Source organism: Sebastes umbrosus, chromosome 9, assembly GCF_015220745.1.
Source record: "Sebastes umbrosus isolate fSebUmb1 chromosome 9, fSebUmb1.pri, whole genome shotgun sequence".
NCBI lineage: Eukaryota > Metazoa > Chordata > Actinopteri > Perciformes > Sebastidae > Sebastes > Sebastes umbrosus.
The window spans coordinates 15,790,211-15,817,953 of record NC_051277.1 but is presented as its reverse complement, the minus strand read 5'-3'; the positions used below and the strand labels follow the sequence as shown (position 1 = coordinate 15,817,953).

At 42.3% G+C, this 27,743-nt stretch overlaps 2 protein-coding genes across 3 annotated transcripts in view; one reads left to right on the top strand and one right to left on the bottom strand.

Moving 5' to 3' along the window:
* Positions 1-27,743, top strand: part of LOC119494924 (dedicator of cytokinesis protein 2-like) — a 120,433-nt gene that overhangs the window by 56,751 nt on the left and 35,939 nt on the right. The window lies entirely within an intron of this gene.
* On the bottom strand, positions 84-27,368 carry LOC119494925 (protein INSYN2B). Its single transcript, XM_037781156.1, has 5 exons — positions 26,464-27,368; positions 15,018-15,136; positions 13,228-14,820; positions 8,863-8,937; positions 84-2,897 (listed from the first exon to the last, which is right to left on the bottom strand). Exons 3-5 carry the CDS (start codon positions 14,784-14,786, stop codon positions 2,714-2,716), a joined length of 1,818 nt encoding a protein of 605 aa, XP_037637084.1. The 5' UTR covers positions 14,787-14,820; positions 15,018-15,136; positions 26,464-27,368; the 3' UTR covers positions 84-2,713.

The window sequence follows — 27,743 nt, the reverse complement described above, 5'->3', positions numbered from 1 at the left end:
TTCGTAAACAAGCCAATCCCCCATCGACTCCTGTCTGCTACGCAATTTAATTCTGAAACACAACGTATCTTGACACCAGCACATTTTGTTTAAAATACACACTTTTATTGTACATACAAGAGGAAGATCAGGAAGATAGGGGCACTGTGGGAGCTCACACACTGATATGGTTGATTAGTAAGTGTGGTGTCATCCAGGACTCTAATTGGTGGCAACTTGTCAGCCAGAAGCAGCTGAAGTACTGTAGGTACTTGTGAGATTATCAGTAACCTCTAAGCTGCAGTGAACTAAGCATTGTGCAAATGGTGTGTGTTTATGTGTGTGCAAAATAATGATGTGGGTGTGTGTTTGCAACAGGGATAGATTTGCACAGATTCTTGAGTTTTAATTTCAGATAAAAGACATGTCTGCCAACATATTGTTTGTTTTAAAATACTATGTTCTTTTACTAATTGTGTTATGATTTTAAATGGGATGATGTACGTCGACCTGAGAAAATATACAGATTTTACATTTTGGTAAAATGTGTTGCGTATGTTTTTAGCATCGATTTTTGTTGCTCTATGAACCAGCTAGCACTGGCAGTGTGGCCTGAATGCTACAGAACAAGTTTATAGATATGGTAATGATTATCTATGGTAGGGATGTCACGAGAAGCGGTACTTCGGTACCAAGTCGATGCCAAAATTCTGAAAATGTGACGGAACTCATTTTTCTACAGTACCACAGGTACCCTAGGTAGCGGGGATCAGGGCTCAAGACTAACAGGTCCCGTCGTTCAGGAGATGATAGTAAATTTCCCTGATAATGCTACATTGTGAACAATAAATCCATGTTGAAATCAGCAGGAGGAAAGCTAGTAAACGCTAGCTGTTCGCAGCCGGTGGGCAGCACAGTCCTCCTTGGCTGAATAACGGAGCTAACCGCTAACTTTAATGGAGGTTGCATTGAGTTACATTATAATGTTCAAGCTCTATTCCGTAAATATGATTATTGGGCGAGGGTAGATTATAACTTTATCATGATGTGTTCAAATGTAATCTTGTAAAATTTTGTTTTTGGCAAGAAACTTGCTGCGGATCATCAAGGATTATTAACATATTCACAAAAAACAGCTGCAGACGGTAATAAAGGAGTGTATGTTGAAGTACATGGGATTTATTTTTTTTTTAATTTTTTTTTACTGTGGCATTGAAATGAGTATCGAGAATCGTGGAATTTCACTTTTATTGGTATCGACTACTAAATTTCTGGTATCGTGACATCCCTAAACGATGGTATATTTAATGTGAATAAGATGATGTTTGTTATTGTGGAATAACTTTTAAAATAGATGGTATTTTCCTGTTTAATTGACTAGGTAATTTACTGTATGTATTCACTGTGGAACTGCAAACAGTCACAGTTGGCGGGTGTTAGATCACATGAAACTGAAACAGTCGGGCTCTCCATATGTTGCACGACAACAGAGCATTCCTCTTCACCTGTTATGCGATATGAACTTAAGAAAAACTGCAGACATACACAGCTAGTTTCACAGTAATTCATACAGAATTTATAGGTGCCTTATTAGCTCAGGCTTTGCAAATATTAATACAACTTTGAAACATGAATACAGGCCAATAACTAACTGTGAAGTGATAACTGGTCTACCCCTAGTTTGCATTGGTTCACAAGTGTATGTACTGCATGTGTGTGTGTGGAGTGCTTGCCTTGTGTTTCAGTGATTATACTCTATGTGCGTGTTAGTACCTTTTAAGCGTATGCCTTTTTGTGCATGTATTTGTATGCACATGTGTGTGAAAATCCTTGAAACAAGATTGAGCTTACATCAAAACACTTCCATTTTGGATGGTAATAAAGGAGAGAATCAATCACTCTGTCAGACAATGTTGACAGAATTTTGAATCATCTGACACGGCCTGTCAGTCTGTGATCAGCTGCCAGTCACATTGTCTCTTAATGTATTCTTAACACAGTCTTAACAGTCTCCACTGTACTCTCTAAAACCCTGATATCCATCCAGCGAGCTGCCTCTTTGTTTCCAGAGAGCTTCTTTTCCACTCGTATGCTCTTTAGCTCTTCAGTTGTTGCTACATTCAAATTTTTTGCTGTCAAGCCGCCCAAAGACACAGTATTCCGATAAGTTGTTGAATTGCTTGGATTTTCAGAGTATGCATATGGCTGTGATTTAGCCAAAATCGTTGTGAGGATTCATTCTCCCGGCTGTAGCGTGAATCCATCTTGGCATAAATCCGTTCATACATCTGTCCATCTGTCTAGACAGCCACATCCAAAAGTGTCAATGCTTCATCTTTCTGTTACGGAATTATTATGGGAAAAACTGTATCCTCACTTTGAGTCAAAAGTTAATCACAAATTAGCCGCTGAAGTCTGGTTCCCACAGAGAGGAGGTCGTGGTGATCCTGTTCCTTCTTAGATATATCAGAGAGGAAAGTTAAGCAGCTCCTTCGGTCCCGTTTTCCTTCTTCAGTGCATTTCCTCTTTCTCTACTTGGTCCCCTGGTGTATATTTTCAATGCTGAGGATGAAATGCTGTGGACAAAGTGTCATTTACAGGGATGCACAGGAGGCCACCACTGATTTGAATGACACTTAAACACACTGCACACCCCCAAGACCATGAGAGAGATCCTTTGTTTCAAAACTTTGGGGCCATATTGCCACAAAGGTTGTTGTGGTTTTTCCAAATCTTACAGCCACCAGAAACACTTCTTGCGGAGTTTCTTGACACGGGCCTTGGTGCTGGGCCGGCTGGAGGATGAAGGGGCTAGCGTGGGCTTGGTCAGAGAGGGTGCAGGCACATCGTTCTCCCCGTCCAAGGCCTCCATAACCCCCTGGAAGCGTCCCTCCTGCTGTCGGAAATCATGCTCCACACTGGAGAGGAGAGGAGAGAGAGAGAGAGCAGTTAAGGGAGAGGCAGCAGGTAGCATACTTTATAGGTTGGGGTAGTATCAAATCAAGTCAAATTTATTTATATAGCTCATTTTTCACAAAAAGAGATTAGATGTGGGTGGTAGAGAGAGAGAGAGAGAGAGAGAGAGAGAGAGAGAGAGGGGATGAGCAGAGGGATGTGACGACAGGTGGAGGTCTACTGTGCAGAAAGAGAGATTAGAAAGAGAGGGGGATTGAGATAAAGGTGAGCGAAGGAGTTTTAGTGACATTAAAATGTAAAGTGTATTGCAAAATGCTGACAACACCTTAAACACAGGATGTACTTGCACATAATGCAGTTTTATATGGAGGTGTAACATCATGTTGTGTTCTTTAACTCCGATATATGCACCTTCAGCACACACACTTTCACACAGGCCTCAACTCAGCACTCATTTCACATCCATAGTATTCTTCATGCACCAGTAGATCACAGGCTGGTGAGACGAGAGGAGTGGGAGGAGAATGAAAAAGAGAGCAGGAGAGGGACATTTGCAAAAATGGAGGAGCTAAAGGAAGGAGCTTTTCTCATATGTTCAAAGCAGACCCTCTTGGCTTTCTTTTTCTATGCTTCTGTCGTTCCCCCTCCCAACTCTCGTTGCTCTAGCGCTCTCTTTTTCTCACCATCTCTCTGAAGTGTCCACTGCTGCGGGTCATAGTGTAGTACACTTTGAGTTCCTCTGTGTTTTTTTGTGGGCAGGATTTTGTGTTGAGTTGGATTGTAGGGGTGGAGCTGCATAGGAGCTCGGCATCTGGAGTTAATGAGCCGCATGATGAGGCATGGAGAGCAGAGGCAACCAACCCACCTTCCCCCTCCAGTATCCCAACATCCCAACACACACACATGTGCTCCCCTGACACCCAATGTGTGCATCATCCACAACAAGCCCACGGCTGACTGAGGGGGAAAAGGGAAACATGCAGGGGCTTGTTTGAGGAGAGAGGAAAGAAGCTGACTCTCCTCTGGGAGACGGAGGGATGGATTAATGAAAGAAAACTTTAATAAAACAGGGCAGAGAGGTCATAGAGGGAGGAAACAAAAAGACATGAGGGAGGTAAAGAGGGAGAGAATAAGTGCCACCAGAGATGAGGAGAGGGGGAGGGCAGAGAAGTCTCGGCTCCCATGGAAGGAGCGCAGGGATGGAGGGAGTGAAGGAATGAGTGGATAGAGGAGGAAGTAAAAGCTCTGGTGTGCACAGAGGAAGGGAGATGGCTGCCATGAATAAATGATTAAGGAGATGTTTCTACTGTATGACTACACACACACACACACACACACACAACACATATATATGGAAAGATAAAGTGGTGCACCTGTCCCACATTCACTCAATTTATCTTGTTTTAGAGTGGAGGACTTTTCTTTTGTCGGGTCTCTTTTTACCCACACACTTGGCTCGGTTTCATCCTCCCTGTCTTTCAATCCACTCTAACTACCTCTCTCTACTCAGATCTACCTCCCTCTCACTATTGTTCATGGAGTTGCGGCACAATGGGGAAAAGCTGCTGATCTTAATTTGGTCTGCAAGCTGACGTCTTCAGCAGCTGTGTGCGTGACTGTGTGTTCTCGTTGCTTCTATTCTTGTGAGAACTTCTTGAATTTTCAAACCTTCATTGTTTGGTTTAAGTGAGGATGGAAGTTGGTCATGAAGTGGACAGCGTTATGGTTTACATGTATGGATGTGTTATATGTCTTGTGTTACTCATTAGCTGTATGTATGAGTGGAAGAATACCTTTTAGTTTTAGGCACTTTTCACTTTTCAGACCCGGAGGTAGCCCTCCGGGTCTGAAAAGTGATGCTAATGTGGAGGTGTCTTAAACTTGCATTCTTTCTAACAGCCAGCAGGGGGTTGCAGAAAGAAGTCTGGTTGTATATAAGTATATGAGAAAATGATCCTACTCCTCACTTGATTTATTACCTCAGTAAACATTGTAAACATGAGTTTATGGTCTCAATCGCTAGTTTCAAGTCTTCTTCAATACAGCATGATGTTCATTTAGTAAATTATGGTCCCATTTAGAGTCAAATAGACCATAAAGCAGGGTATGCTTTAAGGCGTGGCTATCTTGTGATTGACAGGTTGCTACCACGCCGTTGTCCGGTCTGGGTGTACCCTTTCGCAGAGTGTTTTCAGTTCATGAAAGATAACTGTAACATTTTGGTCGTCGTAAAAATGTCTTATTCAGCGTTTGGTTGAGCTTAGCTCCAACCTCTCGTGTCACTTCTGGTTGCAAAAACCAAGATGGCAATGGCCAAAATGCCGAAATCAAGGCTTCAAAACGGCAGTCCACAAACCAATGGGTGAGGTCACGGTGACTACGTCCACTTCATATATATACTATGTCTATGGTGTGTTAGGTGTGTATATGTGCCTGCATGCTGTATGTCTCTGTGTGTGTTTGTGTTTGAGCTGTTTGAGCTTTAGTAGAAAAACAGAGGGGCTGTCAAAAGTTCCTTTCCCCATTGTCTCTCATCATACAGATTAATTAGTACTCACAATGGCAAAACATCTCCAGGCAGCCAGCCCACATCAAAACCACTTTCTTTTGCCATAATTCATTAGGATGAATGTTTCAGTCCCACGCGTAAATTCATCCTCTGCTTCTGTGTGTCTCTTCCCCTATCACCCATCCTCTTTACCCAGAATCCTCTCTGAGGGTTTGATAAGGCTGTCCAGTCAACCAAATGGAGCTTATGACTTTTCCTCACAACGGGCCACTGAAACTGTTTTCTGCATATATAATATTTGTAATAAGAAACGTATACTGATACAGTATATGAGTGGAAAATGATTAGGAAAGAGATTCTGCACATCCGTCCAAGTAATTAACATCTTCCACGTAGCGTGAAGTACATCAGTTTGTCAGTATGTGTGAGTGCGTGCATGCGAGTATATGCATATGAAATGAGCGAACAGACGTCACCGATAAAAGCTGAGTCCTATTTTTGTTGGATTAATTAGCATGTGTGTATACATGATTATATTTGCATGTGTGAAAACAAAAGGAAAAGTGGAGCAGGAAAGAAAATCTCTGAATTGGATGATAATGATGTGAGCAAGTGTTGAAGTAGCAACACACTGTTCAGATCAGGGTAGCCGCAGGCCCTTAAAAATCACCCAAAATGCCTGAAGATTTCTAAGTTCAGGGCCTTGAAAGTATTGTAATGTCTTAATTACTGTTATTAAATGGTAAATGGACTGCACTTTGCAAAGCGCTTCTCTAGTCTTGTGACTTTTCATTTCAGCTGATATTTAACTTTAACTGCTCTTCTTTGAACTAAGTTAAATAAACCAAAGTAAGATATGTGACGTTACTCCGAAAACATGCCAGTTAGCACGCCCACGCATTTTTTATCATTTCATTAAATCAGAGTTCTGCTTTGTGCAACATGACGAATCATCAAAAGAACTGAGTGAATTGTGAAAAGCCTGTTTGATAAGTTAAATTACATTTTAAATGACTGACGAGGCAAATAAAGTCTTCAACTGTTTCCTACTCTCGGAAAAAAACCTCCTTTGACATATTGTTAAATTTAACGGAGCCGACCTTACCAGTAAAGATACTTCTTCTTAAAGATAATTTATGATTTCTTACGACTCATAAACAGACACTAACTCATTCGGCAAACATAATTTAACGTTATTCTGTATTAATTTTAGTTCCATTTAAAGTGAATAAATGTGATGTTTCCCAGATAAATGCATGCAGTGATAAATGTTTACACATTTTTATAACTGATGGTTTATTAAATCAAATTCTACTGAGGGAAACATGAAGTCGAATTTAGCAGAAGAACTCAGTAATATAGAAAAAGCCTTTTTTGTAGAGTAGCAGACATCATCAGTGTCTGATAAACCAATGACGCACTGCCATATAGTTCTGTGGAGGGAGAGATTCTTCTTCTGTGGTTTCAACGGACCACTCTGACACTATATGGTGAGTGATCCTCACCTGTGCAGTGAAGTATAATGTGGAAAAACGCACATGAATTCTAACCAGTGATCGGATATGTATTAGATTTAGGACAATATATAAAAGTGGCCCAGACCTGGTTGGAAAAAAAATCGTTGTCCACACTACTCTGAAAAAATCTGATATGTGTCAAAAAAATTTGATTTGGGCCACGTTTACTTGTAATGTGAACGTAGCCTTAGCATACACTCAAAGCGCATTACAACACAAGCCAGCATTCACCCTTTCACACACACATTCATACACTGGTGGTCGAGGCTACCATACAAGGTGCCGCCTGGTTTCTCTGTACTGCATGATCACTCTTAGATTACAGAGTAGGTTTATTTGTGAAATAAAATAATAGTACTTTATGTCCTGTAAACATTAATTTCCTCTATTCCACTTTCTTACACTGCTAATCTATTTATGTTCAGAGCTTTCGATAGTATTTTTCTGTGTTTTGTTGCTTATTTAAAATTCAGTTCCATCATATTTATGTGAGGAAATACTTTTGGAAGAGTAGACTAATTTAAAAATTACCAGAATAATGCTTTTTGTGAACAATAGGGCTTTCATCTTTGTGTGTACGTGCTTGCATACGACTGTGTAGAGTGGGGGAAGATATGTGTGTTAATTTCCATCTGTGTACATCTGTATGAATATATGGATGGATGATTATGTTACGTGGCAGTCCTTTCCCACTGGAGTTCATTACAACTTACTTGGCTAAGGATCCTCCTGTGTTAATTAAGATCAATGGGAGGAGAGAATGAAGATGAAGATGATGAGGGAGTTGGAGAAGTGTGTGAGGAGATGGAGAGATTAAACAACAGAGTTATAGAAAGTGAAAGTATACAGGAGGAATGCATGTGGTGCTGCTTGGGGGCGAATGTCTTTGTGAGTTACAGAGAACTGGAGAGATGAAGGCCCTGTAATAAAATGTGTCTTTACCCCCTTGTGGCCTGCAAAGGAGATTTATATACGTATGATTGTAAACAAGCAGAAATAGCATTAAGCTTTGGTCTGACACAAAAGTTGTGGACTAAAAGTAGGTTTTGATGCCGAATTATTCCAGTTACAGCAATTTTTTCTTTTTTGTTTTGCTTCTGTGTCCTTCGTACTGTATACGTGAAAACCTACATTTCCATCTAGTGTGAGCAGTGCACAGACAGACTTTGAGTTTGGGTAGGGCACAGGTGATTATAGCGATGGCAGGTGGCAGATGGAATGAGGCAAGGATGTACAGAGGAAACCAGTTTGATTGAAAGTTAGAGATGAAAGAAAGAGAGCTTGAGCAGGCATGGAATGAAAGGATGGAGTGATTTACATAATGAAAAGATGAGAATAAGGGGTGAGGTGATGGGGGGGATTAAACTACAGTATGTGGTATCAGATTGTGAGGGTGCAGCTCTGTAAATTGTGGAGGATCTATGAATGCAATTACTGATTTAGGTCACGCACACAAGGGACAACTGGAACAGGAAAGACGCATCATTTAGGTGCTGAATTAATTTCCTTGTTTGCACAGAATGTTGTTTTATGTGTAAATAACTTTTCCTGGAGAGAGCGTGCTCGTCTAATCTCTAGAATACAGCATTCATTTCAATATTAATGAGGGGGATCACTCACAGAATCGCATTTTTTCCTATAATAGGGATACATTGTTTGAGTAGTACAATTATCAGAGTGGGAGAAAAGGGCAGAGACAGCAGGGTAGCAGGAAGAAAGGCTAATGAAAAATAAAACAAATAGATTGAGGTGCTGAATAAGAAATAAAACGTGGAAAAGCTGAGAGAAAAACAAATGCGAAATGGAACATTTTCAAGGCTACAAAAGGCATACACAGTTGTCTAGGAGAAATTTCAGGGCTGTTTATTACGCTGCAGGAAAGAATGAGTTGTCATTGTTGGGTTATGTAATGCAGTAAGCTCATTATCTTGATCAGGTTACCTGTAGATGATGCAGGCTGTCTTTTGGCAGGTGGGGCAGTTGTTTATGTCCTGACCAGTTCTGTACGAGCTGCGGCTGCAGAAACAACAGATGTAAAACATTCACATACACTTGCAGAACGAGTTTAATTGAACATACTTGTGTGCAATCTAGATGGCACCTACACATCTGATGTTACAAACACCTTTTTTTCTTTATATCATGTTGTTATTTCAGTCATATCTTATAAATATCAGGATTTGGTATCAACCACTGAAAGTCTTTCTAGACTTAACATTGTACACGGATGTTCAACAGCAGAGAAAGAAGTTGTGGAAATAGCAATTTGAACCAACAGCAGCCTTTGCTTTTCTTTACTGGAAGAAGTCTCGCTCTCTTCACTGCCGGTGTCACAATTTTTATTGGTTCCTCCACCTACACATACTCAATGCAGCAACATCAGGTGTGTTCTCTGGGGGTTGTCAGAGGGCACAAAATAGCTTGTGATGTTTAGTGCATGCGATGTACCCCAACAGGAGTATTCAGGACATCACCTGAATAGTCCTGGTGGGCTGCCTGCTTGGCATTCCAGGCAGGTGAAAATAACCACGGAGCGGTGTGTGCAGTGACTGTGTAGGTACAGCCCTGTCTCCTTAAAATTACGTTCCCATACAACTAAACTGAATTCTCAATTACGTTTGGAAGGAAACGTATTTTATCCCGGATTACGTTTGTCTTTGACGTATGTCAAATATGATTGTAAGTCCGCAGACGGCCACAGCAAGTGATGCAGTACAACAGGTGACGTGCAGAGCAGGTGATGTAGAATATCGAGGGACCGTTAATGAAAGTTACAGGTCATCTCTAGATACGCAAATTAAGAAACTCTTGCAAAATGGTTAACGTTAGGCATTGACCTCGAATAGGTAAGGTTAGGCTTTGACCTTGAATGGTTAAGGTTAGGCTTTGACCTTGAATGGTTAAGCTTAGGATAGGTCGTCGAGCAGCGAGTCTTGCAAGAGTTTTTGCAAGTTGCGTGTTACCTTCTAGCCATGACCAATAATAACGTTATTACAAGTTGCATGGTATAATAACGAGTAAAACAAGCGTGATCGTCCACTAGGGGGGCTGGGAGTTGTGGTGGATGGGTGAAATAAACACTGGACTTTGCCCCAGGAGACCGCTGTTCACATTGTCATTTTAAGCCAAACCATGATGTTTTTACTAAACCTAACTCAGTAGTTTTGTTGCCTTAACCTAATTAAGTTGTGTTTTTGTTTCGTTTTCAATTTACAACATTGACCATGCGTTTAAAACTGTGACCAGGAGAAAAAACCTTTACCTCGAAACATAGTTGAAAAAATCAGTTCAGTTGTATGGGAACATCATTTTTTGGAAATGGAGCTGGTAGGTAGGTTTAGTTGGGAGCCGAATGTTACATGACACCAATATCACGAGCCGAGAACTCAGTGAAAATGATCTTATTGTCTTTCATTCTAGGAAATAGTTATACTAAAAATCGTTGTGCATTACAAAAAAACATAATTACTGTACACATGCAAACCGTGTTGTCAAGGTTGAACAAGACTTCAGAGCAAAAGACTCAAAATAAAGTCAGATAAAAGCATCTGACAAGCACATGCCGACTGCCATTTAATTGGAAAGCTTCATTTTGCCAAGATATTTTGGCTGCCCTTTGACTGAACTGTGTAGATGAGGGAGTAGCTGATTTATGTTGATAAAATAGACATTTTAATTACATGGAGAGAGACTTTGTGACTGGCATCATTTTTTTCTTTCCCACAAGTCTTTATCAAAGACAACAACAGCAAGAGAAGATGACTATTTGCTTCGGGAGAGAAAAGAAAACAAGGAGCTGAGCACAGCGACAACCTCTTAGCTCAGCCGATACTTTCATCACAGCGGCCCACTTAAAGTGCTTTCATTTCTGGCTCAGCGTCAGATGCATGTAGACCCTCTTACTTGCTGGTTCTCTCAATTACTCTCTTTCTGTCTCACCCTTTCTCTTCTGTTTGCTTTTTTACCCCTTTTTACCTTACTCATCACACACTTAGTATGAGGCATGAGCACACACACACACACACACACACACACACTGGAGAATACAGTATGATACTCTGATACAGTCTCTCACACCGGGCAGGACAGCATGTACACTGAGTTTAGGAGCCTTATTGTGCAGCTTGAACATTAATTGCATTTCTCAACGGTAATCTGATAGGGATTAGTCTGGAGCTAGAGACATCTGTTAACCCTGAACAGAAAGAAGGAGGGTAAAAACATGTGAACATATGAATAAGAATGAGCATGTAAAGAGGAAGTTCAGGTGCAGAAAGAAAGATTATTGAAGAGAAGATGAGGCAAAAGGGTAAGGAATTGGTTTTAGGTAGAGATGTTCCAATTACAAAGTGAGATGGCTCACTCGTTAGCTACTGCCATCATCGTTTTTTTCCAGGAGCTGATGATGGAAGTAGCTAACGAGTGAGCCATCTCACTTCTTTCACATCTCTATTGAGAGTTGCACACGTGCAGTACCGATCGGGCAGGATGTACGGATCAGGTATCGAGTGACACGTGTTGCTGTTGTTTCTGTGTACTGTAAATGAGCTGATAAATGATATGATAACGTGATATCGGATAGGTGCATAGACTTGCGTACTCGCCGATACATCCGACATTTTAGGCTGCATCGAAGGCATTTCCGTTACTGGTATCGGTATCGGAACAACTCTAGTTTTAGGTTGTTTGGGAGGAGGAGAAGAACTAATGGGCATGAGGGATTAGGAAGGACGGCTAGAAAGGGGTTGAAAGTTAGGATGGGAGAAAGACATATAATATAAACTTAAAGGAGAAGAATTACTGACAGTAAAGGTGAAATGGTGGGGAGGATGCGGAGGCAAAGATTGGGGAGCGATAGAGAAACAAAACAGAGTGACAGCTAACACATGACAGCAGGGGAGAGTGATGGACAGGTTGTCGGGCAGCGAGAAGGGAGAAGATCAGAAAATGGTGAGGGGGCAATGGAGCGATTCCCCGTTGTTAGTTGCGGGAGGTGAAGAAAGAAATAAAGGTGAGGAGAGAGAAAAGGGTATGAATTAAGAATGGAGGAAAGCGCGATGCGAGAGCGCAGGTGGAGAAAGGCATGAATAGCTTGAAGCGGGTTAAAGAGCCTCGGAGAAAGGGGAGGGCGTCGATTTGAAAAGAAGTGAGTACGGAAACTTAGCCAACTGGAACTCATGACGAGGAGAGAAACAAAGGATGTGGAGCAGGAGAATAAAAGAATTAGCAGAAGAGAGAAAGAAAGTACTGATTAGCTTGCTTTGGTGGGCAATATACAATGTCTCTCAGGCACACGGTTACCATGGGGAGTACATCCCCTTTAAGGTATATAAGATGAAGGGACAGAGGAAGGATGTACTAGCATTGACTACAGGCTGCCAGGTATCGTATATCCCCACAGGATTGGATCACACACACAAACACACACACTACAGCTATTCTCCAACGGCCTGACATTTAAAATCTATTACACGGACTTGAAAGCCTGTCGGTATATATTGCTATAAAAACTCAAATATACTCTCTTCAGTCATGTGCACTCCCCTGACGCCCTCTCTTCCTCTGCTCTCTCTTCTATCTCACTCTCTCTCACTGAAGCGCTTGCTATTACAATGAATATCGTTACCTCTTCTTCATCTCTTATCTCTGTATTCATCCTTATCTTCATTCATGCCTCTTTTCACTCTGTATCTTGTAACCCTCTTCTTTTGTCTCATTTCACACAACATCTTCTATTTTTTTCTTTTCCTCTTCTTCTCCTTCCATCCCCTCCATTTCCTCTTCTGTCTCCTTATTCCCCCCATTAAAGAGGACCTATTATACTTATTTTCAGGTGCATACTTGTAATTTGGGTATCTTCTAGAACATGTTTACATGATTTAAATTAAAAAAAGAAAACGCTTTACTTTTCTCATACCGGCTGTGCTGCAGCACCTCTTTTCACCCTCTCCCGAAAAGCTATGTCTGCTCTGATTGGTCAGCTGGCCCACTGTCGTGATTGGTCAGCCAAACCTAACTTTTTGGTAGCTCCACTCTAACTAGCTTTGTTCGAGGGCGTGCCAAACTAGCCTCTAGACAAAGTGTGTTACTTGGTGACATCACCACGTTACAGAAGAAAAGGCGGGACTTCCATCAAGGCGTTTCAGGCAGCTCAGGACCAGTGTTTCTGTGGGGGAGAGTAACTCCCTTTGGCGTGGACTTTGAGCTTTGTAACTTTGCAGACCTTTTACATGCACAAAAAACTATGTGACACACTAAAAGAAAGTGAAAAAGCATAATATGTCCCCTTTAACTCCCTTCTCTCACCCTTCACTGAGGGCCTTGCTCTTCTCCAGGTCTTGAATGACGTTGAGAAGCACCTTGATCTTCTCCTGATTGGACTGTAGGTTCTCCTCCACACTCTGCAGCTGCTTCTCCAGCCCGCGTGGCGCGCTCCCCACGGGTCCGACCACCAACCCTCCTGGAGCCCCGTTACATTGTGCTTTCATATGAGTCTTACAAGGCAGAGTGTGGTCGTCGAATGATTTGCTCTTCTGTTTTGCGCAGTCCTTGAGTTTGATCCGTTCTGAGGATGTTTGTTTGGGAGTGTTTGTGGTCTCGGGGGTGTTTTTGGTTTGCGCTACAGGGGTGGCCGGTTTGGAACAAGCGGGTTTGGGAGAGTTTGTTGCTGGGAGAGGTGGGCTGTCTGTAGATTTTAAGTCACTTTGAAGGGAAGGAGCTGGATGTTTAGGAGTGATACGGACTGATGTGTGTTGGTGTGTGTGTTCATCAGTGTGCTGGATTTTAGCCAAGTCATGCTTGTGTTTTTCGGTCGAAGGTGGCTCTGATGCTTCTGCAGATGGTGTGTGTGGTCGTTGCGTGTGTGTGGTAGCTGTGGTCCTGTCTGCATCGTTGTGCGTGAGTGTGTCTGCTGTTTGGGTGGCTGAGTCCTTGTAGAGAGTGAAGTCTGCAGAACGTGGCCTCGTCTGCTGCTTTGACTCTTTTGTTTTGTTCTGGGCGTCTGGCGTGTGGTTGGAATGTGAGCTGTGTGTTTTTGGTATAGTGTGTGACAGCTGCGGTATTTGAGAAGTCTTTACTGATGTGTCCGTGTTTTTAGTGCAAGGCTGAGAGTCCAGAGCGCATTCTTTTCTTGACTGAGCCACAGACGGTTTCCGCGGCGGATTAGGTAAAGTCTGGCTGGCTATTACTTGATTGACAGCCTTCCTGCGACATGCGCCTGTGCACGGTGTAATCTGTGATCGTCTCCTCCCACATGTCCCACAAAGGCTGGGTGGGGAATTCGCCATCACTCGACAGGGCCGCGGTGGGGTGGCATGCATGGTCGTACAACCACTCCCCGTCTTTAATACGGAGCGATGGCCCTCCCCTCGTAGAGACTGCACCCTCCTCCTCTCTCGGGCTGGCTCCTTACCTTCTGTGGCCTCAGTGCAAACCCCTCCCACCGCGTCAGAGGCTACCACACTGCCATTTGTATACCGAGCTGTCCTTTTGTCTCTTGTGTCCTTGGGGTTTGTCCGTATAGTTTTGATCTGGCAGTAAACTCCGCTGCCTGACCCCTGTGACCCCATGTCGTCCTGTGTCAGGCTGTTGATCTCGTTCTGAGACGTCTCCTTGGACACCGGGAGACTGTTGCTGTCACTTCTTATAACTCCCCCTGTCTCCACTGTCGTTGTTTTGTCTGTTGCCATGGCGAGTGGCCGATGTGTGTTGCTTGGTTGGCTGCCGTGTCGTTTGATGGAGGGGAGAGTCCGCAGTCCGGGAGATGTTTGCACCCCGACGCTGCACAGTGGCCCCCATCTCCCCCCGGCCAGGGGAACCCCCAGCGCAGGCACTGGATTAGTTGGGTCAGCCACCCTCCTGCCCATACTCCTCTGCAGGTCGGCTCAGCCCCCTGAGGAGCTGAACGGGATGGAGGCAAGCAGCGACATCGGCCAACGTCAGCAGGATTACATCCAATAAAACATGGGAATGTTTCCAGCTTTTGTTTACCCAAATTAATTAGTGTCTGTGAGGTTGTATGTGGAAGCTGGAGACAGGAAGTCAATATCCAATAAGGCTTTAAACCCTCAATGGTCTGCCATTAATGGCCTCCTTACTAGATTAGCTACTTCTGATTGGACATCACTGTCGAGGCTTTTCTCCGTCTCTAACCAGTGGCCCGCAGATGATAAGTTGGATGGACTCTCTCTCTCTCTCTGGGCATTGCGGGTTTGTTCTGCAGGGAGAGAGAAAAAGAGAGAATGAATGAATGAGGGAAACAGCAGAAAAAAGGAGGGAGACAGGGTATTAATGGTCAGTTTGGCAAGAAGACACAGACATTAGGCACGTAAAAGCACCATAAAAGCTTTGACCTCGACTGAATGCACACACTGACCTGATCGATGGAACTCTATCAACTTCTTATTAGACCAGCAGGTGGGTGGGAGTTACAGAGGCAACACTCTAAATCTCATCAAGCTGTTCCTCTTGAGGGAACAGAAAAGACTAGGGATATCTTAAGGGTAATACTGTCTGTATCTCTATAAGTTTCAAGTTGCACACACCCCCCAGGAGCCATGTCATTAAATCTTAAAAATGTAGGACTACAGATGTTGTTGTAGTCTTTTATTACGTGGTGACAGAGCGTGACGCATCTCAAATGAGGTTCTGTTTGCCTCCCACAGCAGTATGTAAACTGATGATGCATCATGCCTCGACATCTCTCATGGAAGCAGTTTGGAAATCTGTCTAATGAGTTCAGCATAATGTTAAACCCTGCATTATTGTTTCTGCCTATCCTCCTGTTTTTCATTAAGGTAGACAGGCATTAGGGCTGGGACAATACACCTATCTCCTGACTCGATACTATCTCAATACTTGGGTGCCGATTCGATATGTATTGCCATTCTACGAGTATTGTGATTCAATATTACAATTTCTTGCAATTTTTGTTAACTTTTTTAACACTAGACTATGAGAAAAAGTTGAATCATACACTTCTCGGGACTTTTACTTTCAAAAATATAACATATAACAGAAATGTCAGTATATGGATGCTCTACAGTTGTAGCGTCGGCTGATTTGACCACGGAGAAGAGAGTAACGGCTGACAGAGTTAGCATGCAGCTTTAGCCATGACGTCGAGCTCTGCTTTTCCTGCAATGTCCGACTGCGATTTGTTTTGATTGACGAATACGGAACGGATATGATGTCTCGTTACTCAGACTACAACAATGAAAGCAGTGACTTCCTTCTACCTCCATATAGACTCAAAAGAAGCAAACATATCGATTCTGGCATTAAAGAATCAATTTCAAAATCTTGAAAAAAAATCGCGATACATGGGTGAATCTATTTTTTTTACCCACCCCAACAAGCATGTTGCCTAAACTCAGTGTTAATATATAATTTACTTTTTGTTTAATTGTTTGTTGGACAGGAAAACCAATTGTAATGCATAACTAGATTATGTCAAAGCCTTATCTGGTTTTATTGATGTACATGGTCAAACTTTTTGGATTATTTACGAGGTGAGCAAAAATAACCATTTGACCTTAATCACTTCATATCACTTGATGTGACACTATGATTAGCTGATAAAATTGGGGCAATAAATCCAATTTGTCCTCAGGAGGAAATTGGGCCATTGCTGCAGCACATATTGGCTGGATACATCAAAGAAGAAAAGACACAGATAAGAGAATAAATGGAGTTTGTTTAAACATACAAAATTCAATATACTGTATTTAAGAGCAAGAAAATAGGCTGGAGTCATATTTGTCAGGTTAGAAATGAGCAGTCATTTAAACTAATGGAATCCCCTAATCATCACACACATTTAGCTCCTGAGGGTAATTGGCAGTGCTCTGGTTTGTAATCCAGTGCAATTGTTGTGTGACTACAAAGTGGCTCTGCATAAAATACAAGCATCAATACATGTTGTAGATCCAGGTTAGACATTTCAGCAAATTTCTTTTTATCCACCTACATTTAAATCAGACTGTTATCCACCTCGAGAAGCCAATATGCTGTTGGTTCCTGAATATTGGTGCTGTACAACAAATGTCTAGACCAATTCAACAGAATGGCATTGCTAGGCAACAGCTTGGGTCCAGGTTTACTTCCTGTCATTCACATAAACTGCAACATGAAATAAACTGGGACACATTTGGAATGTTTACAACTGTGAAATGGTCCATCTAGGCAAAAAGAACTGGTCACAAAAGATAATTTGTTCATGAAATTAGGCAAGCCCAAGGCATCAGTCAGCAGACTGAAATCTTCTTTATGTCTCCATCAATATTTTATTTTATTTTTCTCCTATCTTCACCACAGCGTTGTCCTTTCATTGCAGATGGTGTGTGATGTTAAACCAGCTGGCACACACACACACACAGAGAGAGAAAGAGTTTATTCTATGCCAGCTGGTGCAACATCACAACACAAATCCTTGCTGTAGGGTCAAGGTTGGAACAGTACAATAGTTTTAGAAATAAATGAAATATGGCCTTGTTCAGGGCTGCACGGTTATCACTGTCGCCTCACAGCAAGAGGGTCGGAAGTTCAAACCCGGCTTGCGGCTTTTCTGTGTTTGCATGTTCTCCCCGTGTTAGCGTGGGTTTTCCGGGTTCTCTGGTTTCCTCCCACAGTCCAAAGACATGCAGGTTAGGTTAATTGTTGACTCTAAATTGCCCGTGGGAGTGAATGTGAGCATGAATGGTTGTCTGTCTCTATGTATCAGCCCTGTGATAGTCTGGCGACCTGTCCAGGGTGTACCCCGCCTTCACCTAATGTCAGCTGGGATCGGCTCCAGCCCCCCCACGACCCTGAATAGGATAAGCGGTTTCAGATAATGGATGGATGGATGGCCTTGTTCACCTATTAGTTTAAGAACCCATGAGATTACTGACCAAAAAATAACCCTTTTCATTAGAAGGCTTGGTGCCAGAAGTTTTAGAAATCAGCCCGTCAGCAGTGGTAGCCCTGTGGCGGTTAAAATATGTTCTCACTAGTGGACTCATACTAACTGGGGTGAGACTTTACTGACTGCTGAACTCATAGTTCATATGTATTCAGGATCAGAGTTATGCACACATTCCCCTCAAAGCAACGCTCTGTGTGACCTATATCGACTCTTTTTCAAGCCCGGTGTCACATGCTGTTTTGACAGCATGAGCAGAATAGAAATGGGCATTTTAGCCCTTATATTCATACTTTTACCCGACAGCAAGTGTAATTAATATTGTCAGTCTCTTTGGAGTTTCAGTTTTCATTTAAAGTCATTAAATATTAAAACTGAGCGAACACAGTTTATTATGCTGGTGGGCCTGCCCATGGGCAGAAGTATAGAATTGGGAACAGTTTAAAATTAGACTGTTTCCTGTCTGTATCCCTTGTTTATGAAACTTTCTACACCTCAGCTGAAACAACAGCAGTCGCTGTCACACAGTTGGTGCTCGTGACAAAGTTCCCGGGACACATTTGTGCTCGAGAGCTTCACTTGACAGCCAGTCGAAATGTAAGCGCTTTACGTAAGGCACTATAGATCAAAGGATCTCTACTTCAGTGACATATTGATGCTATTTATATGAATATCTTGACAGTGTGTTGGCTCAAGGACTGCCACATTGCCTGGGAGGTCACACATAATTGACAGTCCAGACTGTTTATGATCGGTTGCCATGGTAACTGTGGCATTTATGGACCTGGAGTGGACCACAAAGGTCTTGACCCAGAGTTTTTTTTTTTTTCCTTTTTGGTGTTTGTGTGTGTGAGAATGAAATCTATTTGCAAAGCAGGCCGCAGTCACGGGGCTGGATGAGAAATGGACTGAGATGTGTTGTTTGCGAAAAGAAATTGCAGAGAGAGAGGGGGAAAGCGAGAATAAGAGAGCGAACCAGCGTTTCTGTGTGCGACGGAGAGAGTGAGGACTGCAGATGTGCGTTGGAGCGTGCGTGCGTGTTTGAGTGTGTGTTTTGTGTCGTCAAGCAGTTTGCCTTGGGATTCAGACTAAGTCAATTGAAGGTAATTTCACTGCAGCTCATTTCCAAGCATTTGTCATCCACCAGCAGCCACACCAGACACCTGCTGCAACAAACTTTCTCTCTCTCTCTCTCTCTCTCTCTCTCTCTCTCTCTCTCTCTCTCTGTCTCCTTGATGTCACCACCGATTTATGTGTGTGTGTGTGTGTGTGTGTGTGAGTGTGTGTTTGTGTGTGTGCCAGCCATCTCATGTCTCACTCTTCACCCCTGACCTGCAGGCTGTCAGGCAGAAAGTGGCAACATATCCTCAGAAGTCACTTTCTCTGATTCCCACGCCTGTCTCTCTTCATCTTTCTACCACTCTCTTCCTCTCTCTCTCTACTTCTTATTGGATACCACTCTCCTCCCGTCGCCTTCGTCTTTCATCATTACCCGTGTTTGTTGTCGCACTTTTCCACTCGCCGCCCCCTTTTCCATCTCTGTCACGCTGTGTCTGATTTACTGTGCGTTTCACAGTAAATCAGACCGTCTCTATATTTAATCTTAGTCTCTCGCCCACATCGCACCTCTGGCTTTCTAAAACGAGCGGGGAGGAGAAGGGGAGGTGACACTGTTGGCTAGGGGGGATGAAGGGGAGGCGACAAAAGAGGAGAATGGAGGAGACCGAAGCACAGAGAGTGAAAGGTGGCAGAGGGATAAGATGAAGGAGAACAATCACTGACGAGATGAAAGTGATGCGTGTGAGAGGAGAGGAAGAGATGTAAAGGCCCGTTTGCCTAAATTGTCTGATGGAGTTCGTTAAAGAATAAAGAGAGAAGCATGGCAGAGGAGTGAGACAGACATTAAAAGGAAGGAAGACGCACGGCGTGCCAGTAATCAATACGCACTGCAAGTGTGCTTGAGCATCTGTCACCACACAGACAAACACACTCACAGCCTTTAAACACTAGGGAGGTTTCTTGACAGGGTGCAGCTTTTTATGAAATCTGCTTATACATGCAACGAGTTTAATTTACCAGTTGGTGGATTTGGGCTGCTCAGGAAATGTCTACTATGCAGACAGTCTCAGCAAGGCCTTGTGTGTGTGTGTGTGTGTGTGTGTGTGTGTGTGTGTGTGTGTGTGTGCGTGTGTGTGTGCGTGTGTACATGTGTGTTCACATCCACGCCTTTGCAGTGGTAACAGAGCACTGAATGCTCCAGCGAATCAAGTCCCCTGTCGTTTCAAGGTGAGCCTCATTTTTCAACCACCGATTGACGGGCCGCGTGTGTGTGTGTTTTAGGGAGACCGAGACTCGCTTTACTGCTCCGTAATCACACTGCTTTTCTCACTCGCCATCCATCGCCCACTCACCTCCAGAACAGAACAAACGCAGCACTTTATTGGCCCTTTGAGACAGGGCATTTTGGGTACTGTAGTCAGTTTTTTTTTTCGTCTGCTGTCTGGGCTGAAAGTAACAAAAGAAAACTTTTCTATTTCAGCTAGGGCTGTCAATCGATTAAAATATTTAATCGCGATTAATCGCAAGATTGTCCATAGTTAATCTTGATAAATCGCAAAGTAATCGCACATTTTTTATCTGTTCAAAATGCACCTTAAAGGGAAATTTGTCAAGTATTAAATACTCTTATCAACATGGGAGGGGACAAATATGCTTGCTTTATGCAAATGTATGTATATATTTCTTATTGGAAATCAATTAACAACACAAAACAATCACAAATATTGTCCAGAAGCCCTCACAGGTACTGCATTTAGCATAAAAAATATATGCTCAAATCATAACATGGCAAACTGAAGCCCAACAGGCAACAACAGCCGTCAGAGTGTCAGTGTGTTGACTTCACTATGACTTAAGCAAAACTGCATGCGATCATCATAAAGTGGGCATGTCTGTAAAGGGGAGACTCGTGGGTACCCATAAAACCCATTTTCATTCACATACTGTATCTTTAGGTCAGAGGTCAAGGGACCCCTTTGAAAATGAACATGCCAGTTTTTCCTCACCAAAATTTAGTGTAAGTTTGGAGCATTATTTAGCCTCCTTTAAGACAAGCTAGAATGACATGGTTGGTACCAATTGATTCCTTAAGTTTTCTAGCTTTAAAACTGAGCCCGTTAAAGTACAACCTAAAAATCAATCTGAGTAAGTATTAATTATTCCATAGCTATAAATCTTAGCACAAAGTCAGACATAATTCCAAGACAGCTTGCGGAGGCGTTTGACAGTGAATAATTGTAGGAAGAAGCTGGAGTGATGTCAGCACAGGTAGCAACAACGATCTGCTAAGTAAGAGTGCGAGCTAGCTGTTAAATTATTAAGACCTCCCCCTCTCTGACTTGTTTTAATGTGAATGACGGCTGAAAAAGACTGGCGGCGTGATCAGCAGACAAGCTGTCAGACAGGTCAGTTGGACAGAACAGCTCATTACAGGTACGACTGCTCTGCTTCACCTGAACGAACATGATGCTAAAAAAGGAGACCTCAGCAGAATCGCTGAGAATCCTTTCTCAGCTCTTTAGAAATATAAGGGCAGCTTTTACCTCTGATGGGATATTAAGGTACGTGTGTGTGGGTAATAAGTACAGTGAAGGGACTGAGAAAAGAGCCTAGTTTTCTGTCCATATTAGTAGCAGTAGAAAATATTGGTTTCATTTCTGCTTGTAAATTAATATTGTGTGTGCAGATGTCCAATATTTGCATACAGCATTGCAGACATACAGTACAGCATGTATACACTTTTTAAATCCATATTTCTTTTGTCTCCATAATTGGTTTCACCTTTTCTCAAGCACCATGGTACAATTTAACATTTATCCCTGCACATCCGACAGAAGGAAGGGTCCAGAAATGATTATCAACCCGGAAACTTGCTCAGCATCCCACAGTCTGTTTTGCTGTGCATTTTAATTGGGTTCAACTGTATTTTTCAGGGACAGTGCACTTTAATCAGCATTTCAACAACTGAAGAGCCAGAAGCCACAAAGGCATATGTTCATCTCACAAAAGCCAAGTATCTCAGCCAACCCTGCATAATCCAAGTTTGGTTCTCATTGAAGCATTGTTTGGGGCAGATAACGTGCGCCTCGCTGATAGCAAGAGACTCACGTGTCTCTTCAAGGCAGCTAGTGCAAACAAAGGAAACGGTTTCTGCAACTTGCAACATGAGAGCTTAATGTAGGTTTCCTATGAGAAACAGAATAATAGAAAATGACTGTGCTCTACAACAATGGTTTCAAAACTTGTTTAGACCAACCAACCCCCTAATATAACATGAATTAATGAATTTCCTTAATTTCTTCTTGATGAGCTTACATTAAAGGTGTACAAGGACAAATAAACAAAACAGATTAGGTTGCAGGCCTTTTAATGGGACATGTGAGCCTGCTATTGATGTGTTAAGCCGAGTAGTGGGGCAGCTAAACTGAAATATTCATAACAATTGTGCATTTTGCGATAAAAGCAACAAATTTGGCACAGACATAGGTTTATATGTTGAATGAAAAGCTATATACAGTATATCGGGGTGCTGCACATTTGGCCCCTGAGGGCCGTGGCAGCCATTGAAAAGCAATGTATATAGTTATTTAACATAGAAAACGGTGGCCGGTTTACTTCATGAATGTTTGACCAAAATTAATCCAATTTTAAAAAAGAATAAGAATAATAAATGCCATACTCCAGCAGCACATTGTTAACACTTTTTTACACTCCCCTTCACACAGACACAGTTCTGTGCAAGCAAGTGATGAGACCCTCATCTGTCTTTGTCCAACCGCAGCTAGTTGGTGAAGGTAATGCGGGTGATGGCAGTAGTGCCTGTCATATAGAGTGTATAAAATCTAGACGAAAAATGGCTGCCCCAAATTCGCAGCGCCCCGATATCTATATCTTTTCATAATATATAAACCTACGTCTGTGCCAAATGTGTTGCTTTTATCTCTAAATGCACAGTTGTTACGCTTAACTGCCCCGCTGTAGCGTTCAGTCTGATGTTAGTTCTGTTGCTCGTCTCAGACTGTGTCGAGGGCTGAGGTGTGTCATCATTTCTTTGAGCTCTGTTCACCGTGTCAAATCTTCCCATTGCTTGCTCTGACCGTCACTACTTTTCTGTTCTGCTGAGCCCCTGACAACTTCCCGAGCCGGAAAGCATGTTGTGTCACTGTGACAACCGGCAACCGTGAGTTATCAAGTCATTTTGAAAGTTTTGAAACGTTATTAAAAAAAGCACCATAAATTAACAGTATGATAAATCTTGCGACACCCTTGGCCTGTCCTCAAGGCACCCACTTTGGCAGCCACTGCTCTACCGCACATTATGTACTGTGTGTTCATGATAGATTTACGTTCCAATCTGGCCCACACCATCTCTGTGTTGCTCATGAGAATTTAACTTTGCTCCGAACATGAATGAATATCAGGATTCTGAGTTTTGTGTCTAGAGACCCTCAAAGCTATAGGTTGTTGTGAGCCAACAGTCCTCGCCCCTGGACAAACTCCTCTGAGGAAATGTACTTTGCCGTGTGTGTGTGTGTGTGTGTGTGTGTGTGCACATGTTTTAATCAGTTATGCATGAATTAGACAAAGGCAGGAAATGAATTTAGCCAGAGATAACTTAATTCTTCATTAGACCTGTGAGGCAGACTAGTCTGGATGTGTGAGGCTTTTCCCTGATGAACCCTCAGATAATGATAATATATTAATTAAAAGTCATTTGAAAGGGAAAGAGTCTTGTCAGTTGCACCTTGCATGCATGAACACCAGTAGGAGTTATAAGTTATATACCTGCAGGGTTTAAGGGATTCCACCCAGTGATCATTGACCATTTTAGATCAGAATATAAATAAATCATTTGCACTTCCACATATATTAATTAATTAATTGAAGATCTGTTCAAACCTATCTTGAAAAAGATAAATTTCCTTAAAAGTTTGAATCCTTTTTAGCCCCTCTTACTTGTTTACGAGGAGGTAATAGGACATAATTCAGTGTGATGTAGTGTTCCAGTCGGCTGGCCCTCAGAGAAAAAAAATTGAATTCTGTTTGGTTTTATGGCGCAGGCTTATTTACAACCAGTTAGGTACCTGTAACAAGAAACGGGGTGAAATATAGAGCGTATCATTGACAAATCCATCTGCCAGATTAATTCATTTGTTTGTTGTTGGCTAGAGGAATGTGTGTTCGCTGAGCAGCAGAGCAGAGAAACCTAGTGAAACTGAATATTCATGAGGTATTTGCCGACAAATATTTGATAATCAGAGATAAACACAATAAAGGGGGGGAAACTAGATCCTGTAAGCCAACAGAGGAGAACAAAGTGTCAAAGTTAGACGACCACATACTGTACATCTTATCAGCGTGTGATATACTGTAGCCTGTTTTGCTCTCTTCCTGTCAACTCATCTTTTTATCCCTCCTTTTTCACCTGTCCTCCTTCTCTCATTGCTCTCTCCTCCCTCTCTCCTCTTCTCTCATCTCATCTTTCCCTCCTCTGCCGTATCACTCATCCTGTCCGCACATCCCATCCAATCTCTCCATCATTAACCCCCGGTCTATCTCTCCTCCTCTCACCTCTCCATACTGTTGCCCTCTCTGCCCTCCATCCCTCCCTCTCCCTCATCCATCTCAACTGCCCTTCTGACTTTCTAGTCCTCTTCTCGTTCACCGCATCTCATCACCTTTTCACAGTCTGTCTGATTAGCAGAGTGTCAGTGACACAGACACACACACACAAGGATGCATATGAAAGTACACACATTTCTTTTGACTCTACCTCGCTGTCAATCTCCTTTAACCTTTATCTCTCTATCTCGCCATCATTCTCAGGAGAAAAGTGATGTAATTAAAGTCAGTGGCGTATAATGTCACAACCTATTGATTGGGTTTCCCCATAGACAGTCATTTGCATTATACCCCTTCAAATTATCTCTTTCTGTGCTGCACTTGTTTCCAATATATGCATGTTACCAGACATGTAAATAAACTTTCAAGCACATTTTACACAAAGTTTTGAAATGTTGCCAAAATAATTCAAAGTTTTGGTTTGTTTCTCTCAGTCGACTTCAAACAAATACACAACACTCCCAAATATTGGAAAAGAAAACATTAAAGTAATAACAAAATCTGAATTAATAAAGCACATTCTAGTTGAAATTGAATAGAAATCTTTAGAGATTTGATTAGTACTGGATTAAATTCCTGCCAGCATACAGTATGTTGGTTATGCATCACTCTTTCATCCAAGCATAAAAACAGAGAAATGCACTCAGCGATATTCTTATGCATCACTAATAACCACAACAAGCTCCCTGTATATTCATGTATTAGGATATTTTTAGCAACAAATGTGCTGCCATCCCTATAGGTCCAATATTTGTTAATGTTTTTATATATATTTTTAAAGCAAACTTAACATTTTGACCTTCGTCTTCAACATTTCTAATGTGATCTCTCTGTAAAAAAATATAGAATATGAAAGCAGTCCAAAACACAACATAAGAAAAGAAAGACTTCCTTACTCTATTTTGGACTTGATGTGTGTGTGTCTGTGCCAATGTTTGATATTGTAACACAGACACACAAGCACACACACACACATACATACGTATTATGTAAATTCTGTTCTTATCTGACTGATGAGGTTATATAAAAGGTAAAGTGCACTGAGGTCACATATATATCCCCGCTGTCTCAGTTTTAGATCCCTGAACACATTTGCTTGTTCTCTCTCTTTCACACACACACACACACACACACACACACACACACACAGAGATGCACAGGATGGCATTAGTGTATAAGAGAAGGGTTATTGCAATATAATCCCATATTAAAGCTACACTAGCTGTTCTGACGATTGGTTTCAGAGGCTTTTAATAGCCACACACACACGCACTCTCGCACACATACGTAAATTAACAGAAGCATTTAGAATCCTTGTTAAAAGCAAAAGTTGTAATTAATGTTGCATGGTTAAACGCACACAAGATAAGCGCCACACACATACTGTAAACAAACGCACACAGACGTAATCATATGCAGCAAATCCCACTGTGACAGATGGATAGGATTACTCACCTGCCACACACACACACACACACACATACATAGACACACACATAGACATATATCCCCACTGTGATGATGTGATCACGCCGCTTCTTTAAACAGAAATAAACACACAGTTGCCTTAAACAGCCTTCCTGAAGTAGAGATGTACACACTTGTTTTCTATAGGAAACAAGACGCCCAAACAAAGCCAGACACTGTTGTTTTTTTTGGGGTCCAGAGGTTAATCCTGTAAGGATTTTGTCCATTAGTCCAGTTGGCTCACTGCGGCTTGAATCCATTATCACCAGTATACCTCCATTCACTGGCCAGTGTCTTAAATCTTGAATGAGCTGCTTTGAAAATAAAGTACTATAGCCGCGGGCTAGGAGACTGGAGAGATTCCTCAGAGGGTCCTACTGTAACAGAGCATCTTTACCAAGAAGAAAACATTTCAGTATAACACACAACACTTACTGTACACACTGTTTTCTTTCCTAACTGTCCTCACTTTCATTGCTCTATCAGTCACTTACCTTTTTCTCATCCTCCCCTTTGGTCCGCATGCTTGTTCTCGGTGTCTCTCTCTCATCCCTGATAGTCCTTTAGTCCTCAGCAGCGCTCTCCTCCGACCCTTTACCGCTCTCTATCTCTCTCTCCGTCTCATTCTCTTGCTACTGATCCTCGCATGCTCGCGGAGCCCAGTGATCCTCCCTCCTCTCTCTCTCTCTCTCTCTCTCTTTCTTTCTCTCTCTCTCCCTCTCTCTCTCTCTTTCTGCCTTTCTCTGATTTATCTATCTCATTTTACTGCAATTCTCTCTCTCACCCGTTCTCTTTAGCGCTCACCTGCTTCTCAAATACCGTCACTATGTTATTAGTTCCTTCACCTTCAATCATCTCTCACTCTCTCTCTGTCTATTTCCCCAGTTCTGTCTCTCTACTGGTGGCTAATCCCATGCCGTGCCCTGGTTTTTGTGTGTGTGTGTGTGTGTCTGCATTGACCCTGGCACGGTGGTAGACCCAGTGAAACTTTGGCAGGACAGAAGTGTCTGCTCCCGGGAGGCGAGCCAGGACACAAACAAACACACGCACGCTCACACACACAGAAACACACACTCTTGCTTCTATCACTTTATTTATATCTTTGCTTGAACGTGTTCTACTACTGCCTCTCTCTCTCTCTCTCTGTCTTGGTCTGTCGCTTTCCCTCCCTGGTAGCTTCACCTCACTCTCCCCTTTGAGCTCTCTTGTGGCTGTCCTCCCTCTTCTTTGCCCCACTTTTAGCCTCCTCACACCATTCTTTCCCTCTTCTTTTATCTTCATCCTCCCGGTTTGACTGTCCCACCTCCCCACCCTCTCATTCCTTCTGTCTCATTCTCTTTCTTCCTCTGCTCTCCTATATTCATACCAGCTGAGGATGCTGCTGCTTTTTTTTTCTCGAGGCAAACCAGACACAAAACGAGATGAATTGAATAGAAAGTGAGATTAAACGCCATGTGAGGTCAGGTTCTAATTATGCTTAATTATGAGTGCTTTGTTTTTTTTTGTGCTCGGCAGGACTTTTGCAAATTAATTTCCTCATTCGTCATGCATCAGGGAAGACGAGAATATTTCTTACATCGTTTACAGGCAAGTTTAAGAGTTTAAAGCTAGAAATCAGAGAAGGTTTAGTTGATTAAAGTAAGGTTGTTAGCTAGAGTGAAATAGATGTACACTAATGAAGCAGACGTTCTTACGAATATGGTAAAACTGTTTCTTTTGTGCACAAGGGCTTATGTAACTGTGTTTTGAGTAATGACTGTCAGCGACGTGTTTT